Consider the following 12858-nt stretch of genomic DNA (forward strand, 5'->3'; position numbering starts at 1 on the left):
TGCAGGTCCTTGCAATATAAAACATGACAACGCTAACCTGCATTTTCCATTTTGCTGCTACAAAGATACACTGTCACAGAGTTCTATTAAAACATGGTGACACATCCAACAAAGATTGACTACAAGCAGTTTAAACAAACAAACCCTTTGCTTGGTCTTAATAAACATGAATAGGATTGAGAAAAGCATGTGACTAAAACACTGACACAAAAGGAGCAATACCATGTCAATGGAAACTGATATGGGTTTTTTAAACAGTGGCTGTATAAAAATATTATTTACTATTATTATTATATATATTTAATAATATAGGACGCAACATGTCTCACTTCCACTGGAGGCCCGGAGGATTGCTCCCTGTGGGATGAGGAGCAGCTTTCCTTTCCCCGAGGGGTTCTTGCTGTTGGTGGTCAGGTAGAGTTTGGTACCTGGTGGCAAATTGGCCAGATTGGCTAAGTTGTTGGCTGGCAGCTGAAGTGTAGCCATCACTAGGAACAAACACAGAATAAAAGAAATAATAATGATTACTCACTCAGCTCTAAAACTGCAAACATTTTAAATAAAGAAGATGATATTAATATAGGGTAGAGACACATTGTTTCTAAATGTAATTCAACTATTAAAAAAAGGAAAAAGAAAAAACACACAACCAAAAAAAACTAAACAAAAAACAAACAAACATTGATGACCCCATTGAAGTGTTCCCCCACCTCAGAGTCAAAGTTAAACCCAGAGCAGAACAGAGTGTGAATGCTTGTCTGTGTCTCTGTGTTATCCCTGTGACAGACTGCCGACCTGTCCAACTTGAATAACTCCCTTTCTCCCTATGACAGCTGAGAAAGGCTGCAGCACCCCAGTGACCCTGAACTGAATAAGCAGTTAAGAAAATGGATGAATGGATGGAGTTGGCATGTCACCAGAATCCTTTAATACCAAACTTGTCACAGTGAAAACATGACAATACTTTTCACTATTGTAGCATCATTCGTTTTTGATACAGCAGGCACTGTTATACAGAAATCAACTAGGTTACGATGTAATGTAATGTTGTGTTTGAGTGCATGGGGCAACCATTCTGTCATTCGGGGGGTATTTCATACTGTGGTTTTAAATTGGGGATCAAAGATCATGTAATTCTACTAACAGCCAGGATGGGATTTGAAATTGTAACAACAACTTGGGCTGCTATAAAATGAAACTGTTCTTTTATGTGTGTGTGCGAGTGTATTTAATCTCTGACCTCCACTCTTGCCACCTGAACCACCAGCCGCCTTGGTACCCTGGTGTCCAGAAATGCCACTGGCTCCACTGACGATGGCTTTAGCAACTCCCTGAGCCAAAACCTGCTTTCCACTCATCACCTTGGAGACAGAAGGGTTGCCCTTGGCAACCAGAATTTGTCCACTGCTGATAGCAACCTGTTTGACTGAAGACTGAAGCCCTGAGCTAACAGGAATACCCAACATCTAGAAGAAAGAGAAGAAACTATTTTTTTTAAATGACTGTGGCCACACACATACGTACTTATCATTGCAGGTTTGCGTCTGTGCAGGTTTGTCTGGGTGACAACTGACCTTGCTACTAGTGGCCCCTGTCCCTCCACCAGTCTGTTTCTGGGCCGACATGGAGATCATGTGACCCCCCTTCACTGCGACAAACTGGTGTCCTGCTGTAGCGCTAGCTTGCTGTTGCTGACTGGTTACTGTGGAAACCATCGGCTGTTGCTGTGTTGAAACTTCCCCTGGCTCTTGCTTGATAATAACCTGCACGGGAAACATGGAGAGAGGGACTCGAAACACAACTCCGCACTGCTTTGAAACCACAGCGGGTTCATAATGCAGCTGCTATATATCAGTTACCAATTACATTGTCTGGTTAAAAGAAAACATCACATAAATGATTAATACAATGCACTCTGACTGTAAAGAAAGATCTGATTATTCTTTTTTCAGCAGGCTGCAGTGCTGCAAGAAAAGATGTTACTTAAAACAGATTTCGTAAAATCAGCATCATCATTTATTCATCGGGTCCATGTTTTGATATTCCCCATATGTCCTCATCTGGGGTGCCTTTCAGTGTGAGAGCAGATGTCTGTAGTTTACAACAGAGAAAACTAAAGAATCTGAACCAATCAGAGCTCCAATGTGATAAAACAGGAATTTTAGGCCAGATCATATTTCGCTCATTGTGGACAATAAAGGGATCATTAGCATGTGCGAGTAGGATGACATTAAAGCAAGCTAATGACACATTTTGCGTGAAAAAGAACTGTGCAATTCTCTCTGCAAAGCTCCCCCTCCCCCATCCTCAGAACTATGTCCTATTTAAATAGCTGCCAAGGCACTCACAGCTGCTGAAGATAGCACCCTGGCTTACTATTAATATCACACTGCTTTGTTAATGTTGCTTTAAACACAAATAATACAAGGACTGTCTTCATAGTTAGAGGACAGGGCAGTAAAAATGGATAATGTTTGTCACGTTTAAGGTTGTAACCCAGTAAGGCTCTACCAACTCACCTTCATCCCTGAGGACAGGAAGGTGCCAGTGTGAACTTTAGGTGCTGGGGAGCGAGTGCCCTGAGTGGCAGACTGTTTAGTGGATGGGCTTCCTGTGGAATAATTAACAAACATACAAACACAATAAGTCACAGCACAGATGAGGGTGAGGATTCACCACCCTTCCTGTCAGCTTTTCGAGAGATATCGAGGCCACTGTGGTGCCAGGTGACTGTTTCCTCTCAGGGTTGACTGACTCGCAGAGCTGAGCCCCACCAGAGTTTTGTTCCTTACTCACTGCATTAAAATCTGTTTTACTGCAGGACTGGTGAATCAGCCAAAACACCCACATCTATCTCATCCACTTTGATAAAACATAATTTAAGAACACTCTAACCTTGTTGCCGAATCTGGGTGAGCAGTGCATTTGTGAAGGAAGTGTAGGAGTGGCTGAGTGGGTGTGAGACAGCAATCTACAGGAAAGAGCTCCTAAGTGGAATATGACCTGATGCTGGTGCTGAGAGGAAGTAAACACAATGACTATCATCATGCAAGATGATTGCTTGATGATGCGCAAAATGCTCAGATGGCAATAAAACTCATCTTTTTATGGGGACTTACACACACACATCACATAGAGAGGAAAAAACTGTTTGGAGTGCAGGGTCTTCTCGAATAGCCCCCTAATCTGGCCATGAAACACATTGACTCAGTTACCATGGTAACCTCTCCTTTAGCAACCATCCTGCTGGCTCACCACACGTCATAATTTAGGAGTGCAGGTAGGGAGAAAGAAAACAGCAAAGAGGGAATACATAATGTTAGAAAGTAGACTTTAAAGGGATTAAAGAGGGAAAAAAGTGCAAAGAGAGAAACAAAGAGAACAGAGAAGTCTGAAGGGCACTGTTCATCGTCTGTCCTGCTATAAAGCGGATTTTTCACAGCCATTTTTATATCCCATGTGGGCGGCTCAGACACCGCTTCTCAATTTTGCTCCAGGTCCACTTCCGATTTCAAGCAGCACTTTAACACTGAGTAAGAGAAGTGTACCTGTGGAGGCAGCGGATGAGGAAGCCATGCCGATAACCTGGCCCGGTTTGTCAACAATGATATAAGGATTGTTGAGCACAGAGGATGAGCTCTGCTTGCAATGGACAGGGGTGGAGGTCGTGGGTGTGCGGGGCAGCGGGGAGTGGCTGGGTGTGGAGATGGGTGACCCTGTGGGGGAGGAAGTAGGGCAGTTATTGTATGAGTAATTCTCTTGGACTTAATTTTTTATGAAACTTATTTTTTCTCATTTTTAAAAGGGGCTCTGAAATATGTTATCGAAAGATAAAATTCATGTCACATGACCTTTTTGCCACTGTTTCCATTCTCTGTGTTTTGTTTACAGTTGCCTTTACAGACATTCGAAACTATAATCAGCAGTTTTCCAAATCTGAATTAAAACATAATGGCGGTTTTCTATTTTTATGTACTTTGTTTGGCTAATGCAAGAAATATGCGCCTGTGGGAACACAAAAGAAGCTTTTGTCAACCCCTACTGAGCAGTACTGCATCTTCCTAACAATGAATGTATTCATACCAACTTCACTAAGCTGAGAATCAGTGTCAGTGCTGGGAAACAATATGTTGAAATTACAAGCAAATGGAAAAATAATGTCATCAAACTTCAATGTCAGTGAGGCGTTTGCTGTCAACACTTCTTAGTGATTTACAAATTTCACCTCAACAAAACCTGAAATAAAGAAGTTATAATCACAGGGCATCTTTATTGTGTAAACTTAGACCATCTTATTTATGATGAATTGGATTCTTTAGAAACAATATGACAATTTTACAAGGACAGTGGGTGGAGACACGTACCTGAAACTATTTTACAGCTCATTGTGATTGGTTGGAATGATTTCCCAGGAGACTCAGCAGGACTGGGTGGTTGTCCTTGGGGAACAATCTTGCAGCTTGCTGTGATAGGCTGGAAGGCAGAGTTGCCATGGGAACCCAGAGTGACTCTGTCACCGGCCTTGGGCCGTGTTGGAGTGTGTTCACCAGCAGCAAGGCCTGCGCTATGAACACCTGCAGGCCTCCCCGACTCTGTCTTTATGAAAACTGCAGATGGAAGAACAATTTTTATTGAACATCATCTGGTTTTGATAATAAGCTGACATAAAATGATTGTAAGGCCAAGAAACCACTGAAAACTGGTTTATTCTGGTTTAGTTTTATGGAGAGAAAATAAACAATCCTACTTTTCTGTTAAGCAGTCCAGTATATACACACCCTCAGGTACATGATCCCTATTATTTTAAATGTGCAAAAATAATCTGCTGGTGTACCTTTGTCTACACTGGAGTCATGTGACACAGGAGAACTACAGCGTCCATAAGTCTGGGCCAGAGAGGCAGTCAAAGTGGGGCTGGCTGCTCTGTGAGTCACCTTGGAGGAAGAAGGCTGAGGGATGTAGTCTTCCCCAAGAGAATCCCTGTGAAGCTCCACATCAACCACCTGGAACAAATATAAATCAACGTCAGAGTGAAGCTCTGAAGGGAAAAAAAGTCATAGCAAGAAACAAAGTGAACATTTCTAACTCACTGTTTCTACCCCGAGCGTCTGCAGTCCAGTGTATGTTCGGTCGAGCTGTAGGAAAACAGAAGAAAGGATATAGACAGCAAAGTTATGCAGCAGAGTTACTGAACTGTATAAACACATTTTAGTGCAATATACCATGATTACTTATTTGTTTAAGAAATGTCAACATCTAATTACTCTGAAATCAAACTGGACTATATCACTATGCATTTCTAAAAGCAATGAAAGTTCTTTAGTTTAAAAAGGCGAACGTGATTGTAATGCAGACTGAAAAAAAGATAGTAGACAGGTGCTTTTCAGTGGGGCAAAAAAAGCAAGCCATAACAGGAGAAAACTTGCTGAAGCACTCAGCTATTAAAATGAAAAAATATTTAATAAAACTGGTAGAAGCTCAGCAAATAAAACCCGTTGACCCAGTTAACGTTTTAATTGATGTATTCAAGGGGTTTATCAAAAGACTTGATTGAACTGTTTAGGAAGTCCAAGGCCTTTACGGCACAAACCTTCAGCTGCTGCTTGTTTGTTGGTCTCTCTGCCTTCAGTTTTGTATTTAATAACTGTAAATTAAGCATCGTTGGGTTGAGATCAAGTGACCAACTTGGCCATTAAAAGTAATACGTTTTCTTTGCCTTGAGAAACTTGCGCTGCTTGCTCTTTTGGGTCATTATCTATTTACTCTGCAAAATGCTGTCTGGTGAGTTCTGCAGTATTTGTCTGAATGTGAGCAGAGAGCACAGCCCTGCACACAGAATGCATCCTGTTACTTCTATCAGCAGGTAATTTGGTATGCTTCAGATCATGAGTTGTTGCTCTCCTTCTCCATATTTTTCATTTCATCCACAGAACTGTTTACAGAACAGTGCAGAGTCTACTCTGCACTTCTTTTTCCTGAGTATAACAACTGGTTTTCAGCTTGTTGTAAACCCTACATGCATGTCTTGATTTTAGATGCTGAAAATGATACACCTACCTCCTCAAGAGTTTTACTTTCTTATGTTATATTGTTATCATGTAACAATGATGTCAACATGCAAATCAGTTCACCACCTTTAAATTATAGATTTGGGAATTTTTGCCATCTTTCTGATTGGTTTGTTTTATTGTTGCTTTCTGCTGCTTGTCAGTCAGTTGTCCAGTTCTTTCAGAGTCTTCCTCTTTTTGAGGGACTGTGGACAAAAATGACTATTTCCTAAACTGCTAATGCAATATCTTTGGAAATCCCCTTGAGTTAAAGCTGATAGTCTGCACTTCAATCACACACTGACTGAATTTAAATACACTGTGGTGGTGTCCAGAGGCAAAATCTGCAAATATTGTGTATTTGTCAAAAAATAAAATACTGACGTGAATGTATGTAATCCTTTTAAGTTTCCTGCCTAAATCCTGTACACTTTACACATATGTGAAATTCAGCAGTAGAAGTCAGACCCACTGGCTTGTCTACAATAGGCTCTGAAAATTGGCACAAGGAAAGACAAAGAGTCCTCATCTAACGAGAAAAGTAAAGTGAATGATGATGTGGTCTGTAAAGTATTCTGACCTTTAGCTGGTGGATGATGTCAATACGTTTGTTGCGAGGGTCTTTAAAATGGATCTGGATCCTCACAGGAAACTCACCCCAACCGCGGCGCGTTAAATGAAAGGGAGGCTCACTGAGAACAGACACATTTGAACTGCCTTATGCAACACTGTTAAAATTCAAATATAAGTCAGGATGAAAAAAATATATAGTAAAGATGAATCACTATGCCTTTATTTAAAAACCAATCTGTTTTCTAGCCTGGACCGAGTTAAGAATCTCCTAAAAATCAATGACTTGAAAAACTCACATGTTCTCCTCCTTTGAAGCTTGACATTCTCATCCCAACATAACAGACATTGATCTGACTGCAAGGGCATGTGCATGTGCCTGCGTATCATGTGTGTATTCAAGCGCAACCTATAAGTGAAGCAGGTGTTTTTTTCCACTTCACTTCATCCCTTCATCTACAGTCAGGCTGTGCTGGGAGTCAGCAGAGAGCATCAGCGTAGGGCTCACTGGGAGTGAAGGTTTGAGTTACGTGGGGGGAGCTTGTGAGCTGCTGCAACAGCAACGTGAGCACTTTGTCAGTTCAAACAGCTGGGAAGCTACAGCTGAGGATAAGGACTGCTGACTGATGAGAGAGATCATTTATTCAGAAGCTGCAGGCAACCTTAAATCCTGAGCCATTTTTAGAGGGTAATGCCAACAATTAGACATTTGAAGTGCATATTTCAAGGCTACCTAACCTCTGTTGCTTGTGAATGATTGCTAAATTAAGTGTGTGATGCTCATCTATACACCTAACTGCTTTAGGCTAAGGCAAGTCTGGACCACTTAGGTGTGCCTGCTATTAGTCTTGTTGACGTTGAGTTCTGGCTGACTCGCTGTGCAGCAAATGACGTTGCCTAATGATGTGTGTACAATCTGCATAACAAATTTGTCATCTTTTAATTTTCTTAAAAGCTGTAAGATTTTGCTGAAGTGATTACTGCTTGGTAAGACAAATATTGATTTTCTACAAAGCGATGAGACTGATAGGGGTTGAATGCGCTGCATCATCAAACCTACACGAGGGGGCAGTGTTTGCTAAAAGTTGATCTAAAGGATTTTCACCGAGCTGAGAATTATTATGTAATATTGTTTGTATAATTCTTGCAGTTTTGGCAAGTGATGCTTGGAAAAAGGTGGATCAAAGGACTTATTTATCACGACAAAGTTAGAAGTAAATATTTTATCTAAGAGCTACGAAACACTGCAAGAACAAATCTTTCTTTTTGTCTTCCTTCTTCTCTTTAATTAAATTCTTTCTAACTTCTTTTATTCTGCAACATTAGTACATGAAACTGCATGACTGCTTAAAAAACATTTGAAAACACATTTCATTAAAACTGGCACAAACCTGACTTCCACGAGGTCGTTGGGTTTGTAGCTGGGATGCAGGAAAAACCAAACTTTCTTGACAAAGTGGTCGATGCTAGGTTCTCTCCTTGAGCCTCTGACGTACACCATCCACTTATGAGTAGACTGGTCATTCTCTTCCCGCTTATCAGGTGGAATGTACCTGAGAATAATAAACAAAGAAGAAAAATCTCAGAGGTAGTGAAAACATTGGATTGAGGTAATGCATAGATGGTTTACAGAAGAGTTAAACACCACCCAAGATGAAGAGCAGGAAGGTAAAGTGAGACTGAAAATGAAGGGGTGTTTTTTTCTTTAAATCTTTACAAAGTATTTGGAAAGAGGAGACAGACAAGGAGGTGCTACATGACTAATTTCAACACCGCTTTAATAATTTTCTGTCATAAAGTTTCCGTCTTAAATCAAACACCGGTTGGAAGCCTGGAGGAACTTAAAATCTCATCTGATCAAATCCTTTCTGATTAATAAACCTGTACTAAAATATTAAGTGTGCTAAAAAAATATCTCAAAGTTTTCTAAACTTAATATGCGCTTCATTGATGATGAGTATCGCTGGCACCCTTTTCCGCTCGAGTCTGTCTGTCATGCTGGAACAAAAAAAACCTCACCTTTGACGAATGGTAGGCACCCATTTGTCAAAATAAAAGCCTCATTACTATACAAAATGCAGTCACGAAACTCTACAGGTGTGTGGCTAACATGAAAATGAAGGCCAAGTTCAACAGCAGGTGTGGTCTGACCCATAAGAGCTAAAACGTTACGTAATGTACAATTAAAAAGTGAGTATCTATTTATATGGGGTCTGGGGTCAACATGCTCATGAGTATCATGGCAGGTGGGATCCCAACGTATTATTAACTGAGTGTAATTTTACCTGTGCAGTCTTGAGGAACGGAAAACTGTCCACCCAGGGGCAAAATAAATTAGGTAAAATGTATTCTCAATCTTCTTCAAGACCACACTTGCAGGAAAACTGATTTGTGGCTCATCTCTTCAGTGCACAATCATGCATGAGAAAAATTCAGCTGACTAAATAAAATAAGAAAAACCAACCCCGACTGCCACAGTTCTTCTAATGTTTAGCCAATAATGAATAAAATCAGCTCTCTTTCTACTTAATTTCTGATCCTGCACATGAACCCTAAACCAGCTGCGGTTCAAGATGGCCGATTTGTGGTATAACTGAGTGATATATGAATGATAACTGAACTTTCAAAATAAGAGACATGCAGTAGTTTATAAGCAAGTCCATCGCAGTTTGTGTTTTCCTCCAAGACTGATTAAAAATAAAAAAATAGACAACACTGAATGCAGGTAGGCAGCCTTTTCTATAATACCTGCCCGAAGCTTAAGTGACTTTCTTATTAAAAATTTTTACATTTCATTTATTCTCAAAATTGTGTGTTTCTGAAATTCTAAGACAAAACACCAGGCTTCCCACGTGAAGAGTATCTATTTCAACAACACTTTCTTTTCAATTCTGAGTTCTAATCTGAAAAGTGTGTTACAATGTAATTAGTCACCAAAGAAATGACAGACATTTTTTAATTTGGTTACGTACTTGGATACATTTCCTACTACGATTGTCTTCTTCACATAAAGTCTAGATGCATCGTCCCCAGTAGAGTGGTAGGTCACTCTCTGCTCTGCGCCTGCAGACGATGGTACACCGAATGTGTCCTACGGCAACAACAACGGCAATGCTTTTATTAACCGATCATCAAACAGTCAAGAACTCCACAATTTCTGCCAGGTGAACTTACTTTGCCTGTGTTGCGTCCGGGTCTGCGCTCCTGCCTGCTGCTGTCCTCTCTCCAAGATCCTTCTCCATTCCTCTCAGCACCATCTCCTTGCTGTGAGAGAGACTCGGACTCTGATTGAACCAACGATGGAGTCTCAGAGCCCTGGTTGAGAGGGGAAGAAGAACGGGAAGGAGACTCCAGGAAGCGTCGGATGGCTGGATGGTTCAGCACAGCAGGGTCGCTCTTGGAGGTATGCTATGGGACATAGAAGAAAATTTAGGTCAATGTTTCTATATTGTACCACCACATAGAGTAGTAGACAGCTGGCTATTACCGTCTGCAATAACACCACTATAAAGTTTTATGCCCTGTGTTTATAATCCATAGTGCATGTAACAATGAGACCAGTCGGGATATGTTCAGGAGCCAATTTAGTACCTAAAAATGGAGCTACTTCAACAACCTTGAACAAAAAGACAATATTTTGCAAAATATGCAAGGAAACTGTTCCAGCTGAAGATGGAAGCCACAAATGTGTTTCACCACTTGAGGCAAATAAACACCATAAAGTACAACCAGGCTACACAGGAGGCGATACTAAGAGCTGGTGATGTGCAACCTAAATGTCAACAAAAGACTCCACCAAGCATCACTGATTCACACAGGAGGTGCACTCCAGATGACAGGAAGAGCAAACAGGGGGGGGGAGAAAGCTCTACCTAAGAAACAACATCTTAGGTGGAAAAGATTTTTCAGATTTATATAGTTAAGTGTAACAATTGTTCAGTTAAAGTGTTATTTTATATTTTTACTTCCCAGGGGAAACAATACCTAGGCTACTTGTGTGCCTACATTTGACTTACCGTGTACTACTACTATTGCACTACAATTTTGAGGCTGTATCATCCAACTCTGTGTGCAAATGAATGGGAATTTACCTCTGAGAGCTTTGTCAGTCCAGCACTGGCATAGTAATTAGCTACTATGCATGCCCTGAGCTTGTCCATCATCCTCCTGGCTTCATTAAGACGCTGCAAAGCAAAGAACAGTTAGCCGGCATGCTGTGTATTACACTTAAACGTGAAGAAGACCTGTAAGTTATTGTCCATGTTAAGTTTTTATGCAGTAACAAGTAAAGTAGAGTAAAACAGATTTAAAAGAAAGTATCACCGGATACCTGACTTATCACATCTATCTCATGCTCTTTGTTCTTCATCTCCAAAGAAAATTGCTCCTTGATGATGGTTTCAATCTTCTGAACTGTTGCTTCTCGAGCTGGATAAAATAGGGAATAGGGAATGAACTTATCTCCAAGACCAGGACAAAGCTGATAGCTAATTTTGACCACAACAAGCAAAGCAGGTGTACTGGCTCAGGGTTCAGAGCATGAACTTACCACTATGTTCAGCCGCCTTGTTTCTCTTACTGTTTTGGACCAGAGAAACGTCCTCATAGTCGGGATCATTGCCCTCTATCTTCCTTTTAATTCCCGACATGGCTTCCTGTAAAGAAGGGTATAATTAGAAAACGTGTAGCTAATCACTTATATGCTCTGATGTACATGATTTGCTCTGCACTTAGCACAGGATTAGCTGCATAGCAGGGAAGCTATAGATAATTGACAGCAATGCCCACAGCTAACCTCAGTACTGATTAGCCAAACAGGTATGCCAACATGGGTTAGCAGGATGTCCACTGCCTACCACGCTATTTCAAGCGTCGACCGATTGTCTAAGATTCATTTAGCACGAATGCACATCGCATTTTAGTGTGTCTCACCACCGCTATCATAAATAAACATATACATATCGTCCATACAGCCAGCAGCACTCTGACGTTAGCAACCGCTAACCTTGCTAATTTAGCTAACGTTAGCACACAGTTGTACATACATACCGGTTCAGGCTGTACAAAATGCAAATTTTCTGGAGTACTCTGTGATGTGGAGCAACGTTTCTTTGAAAGGCGTGTGTTTTTTTAATTCAACGTGAGCATATCCGTTGCGTTTTTAGTATATTCAGACCACACTCGTGTTTAGGGAATTGCTAAATCTCGAGCTCTACAAGTAAGCTAACTAAATAGTGGATAGTTAGCCTTGCAGTTTAGCCAAACAGCCACAAGGGACCGCTGTTCTACCAAATGGATTGAAAACGAGGCGTGGAATGATCGGTATTGTCACCTTTCAGAAGACTGCTTCCCTGGAAAGGATGTTTTATTGTCATGATCAAAAGCGTAACCCGTCTTACAAGCCCTTAGTAAACTAACTACTCTGACAAGATGTTGGTGAAGATGGCATGCATGCCACCCTGTCAAACCTCATTACAACTAGCCATCATGGTCTATTCTAAAGAACTTTATGGGGATTTTACTCCAGTGTTATCATTGCAGGAAGTTTTTTTTGTTTTGTTTTTTAGTGTCTGATTCAGTGGAACTCTTTGGAGGTATTGCATTACAGGGTTGAGTAACCCTTTGTATGAGCAAGCTATATTTGAACTATCATAGGCACTATTAGTCTAACATGTTTAAGCTTGTAACTGCTGTCAGGCTGCATGCCACTAATTAGAAGGCAAATAACACCAGACAAGAAGGGGATCAGTTCATCTTATTTAGCTTTAGCGGAGCTTCACACTTCATCAGACATCAGTTCCACAGTAAACATGTGATCATAAAGGCAATTAAACAGATAACCTTGTCAGGGTTATACAACATTATTTTGCTGTGCTCTTGCAATGAATTGTCCTATCACGTACACATTTCCTTTTAATGAAGCAGAGAAGAAGATCAAACAACATCCTGTTAAATTTTATGTGGATCCGATACCAAGTAAAAACAGCACTAGTATTGTCAATACCGACATGATACTCGATACTGATACTTTAACCTTATGTTATGTGGCAGCGGAGTGTCATGATTTATAGATTAACCCCCATCAGATCATCAATTTACATATTCTAAGTACATTAATTAACAGTACAAAACACACCTTTCAGCTTTTAATGTATTTTGAAATTGGGGTTTTTTGGAGACCTGGAATTTTTTTTATTAGTCCTTTATTGATCCAGGTAAAAATCTCATTGAGATTAAAAAT

At 40.6% G+C, this 12858-nt stretch overlaps 1 protein-coding gene across 1 annotated transcript in view; it reads right to left on the minus strand.

Annotated features, from left to right (window-relative positions):
- yeats2 (YEATS domain containing 2) overlaps nucleotides 1-11859 on the minus strand; it is a 28298-nt gene extending 16439 nt beyond the window's left edge. Inside the window, exons 1-16 of the mRNA XM_080861760.1 lie at nucleotides 11667-11859; nucleotides 11167-11272; nucleotides 10948-11045; nucleotides 10709-10801; nucleotides 9792-10025; nucleotides 9590-9708; nucleotides 8009-8170; nucleotides 6628-6739; nucleotides 5091-5135; nucleotides 4835-5003; nucleotides 4365-4607; nucleotides 3549-3716; nucleotides 2520-2611; nucleotides 1575-1763; nucleotides 1241-1466; nucleotides 330-488 (exon numbers count right to left, since the gene is read on the minus strand). Coding sequence (XP_080717886.1) covers nucleotides 330-488; nucleotides 1241-1466; nucleotides 1575-1763; nucleotides 2520-2611; nucleotides 3549-3716; nucleotides 4365-4607; nucleotides 4835-5003; nucleotides 5091-5135; nucleotides 6628-6739; nucleotides 8009-8170; nucleotides 9590-9708; nucleotides 9792-10025; nucleotides 10709-10801; nucleotides 10948-11045; nucleotides 11167-11266 — 2209 coding nt within the window. The 5' untranslated portion in view covers nucleotides 11267-11272; nucleotides 11667-11859. The remainder of the gene's footprint in view (nucleotides 1-329; nucleotides 489-1240; nucleotides 1467-1574; nucleotides 1764-2519; nucleotides 2612-3548; nucleotides 3717-4364; nucleotides 4608-4834; nucleotides 5004-5090; nucleotides 5136-6627; nucleotides 6740-8008; nucleotides 8171-9589; nucleotides 9709-9791; nucleotides 10026-10708; nucleotides 10802-10947; nucleotides 11046-11166; nucleotides 11273-11666) is intronic.
- Between the last annotated feature and the right edge of the window lie 999 nt (nucleotides 11860-12858).

Source organism: Rhamphochromis sp. 'chilingali' (genome assembly GCF_963969265.1).
Source record: "Rhamphochromis sp. 'chilingali' genome assembly, chromosome: 16".
Taxonomy (NCBI): Eukaryota; Metazoa; Chordata; class Actinopteri; order Cichliformes; family Cichlidae; genus Rhamphochromis; species Rhamphochromis sp. 'chilingali'.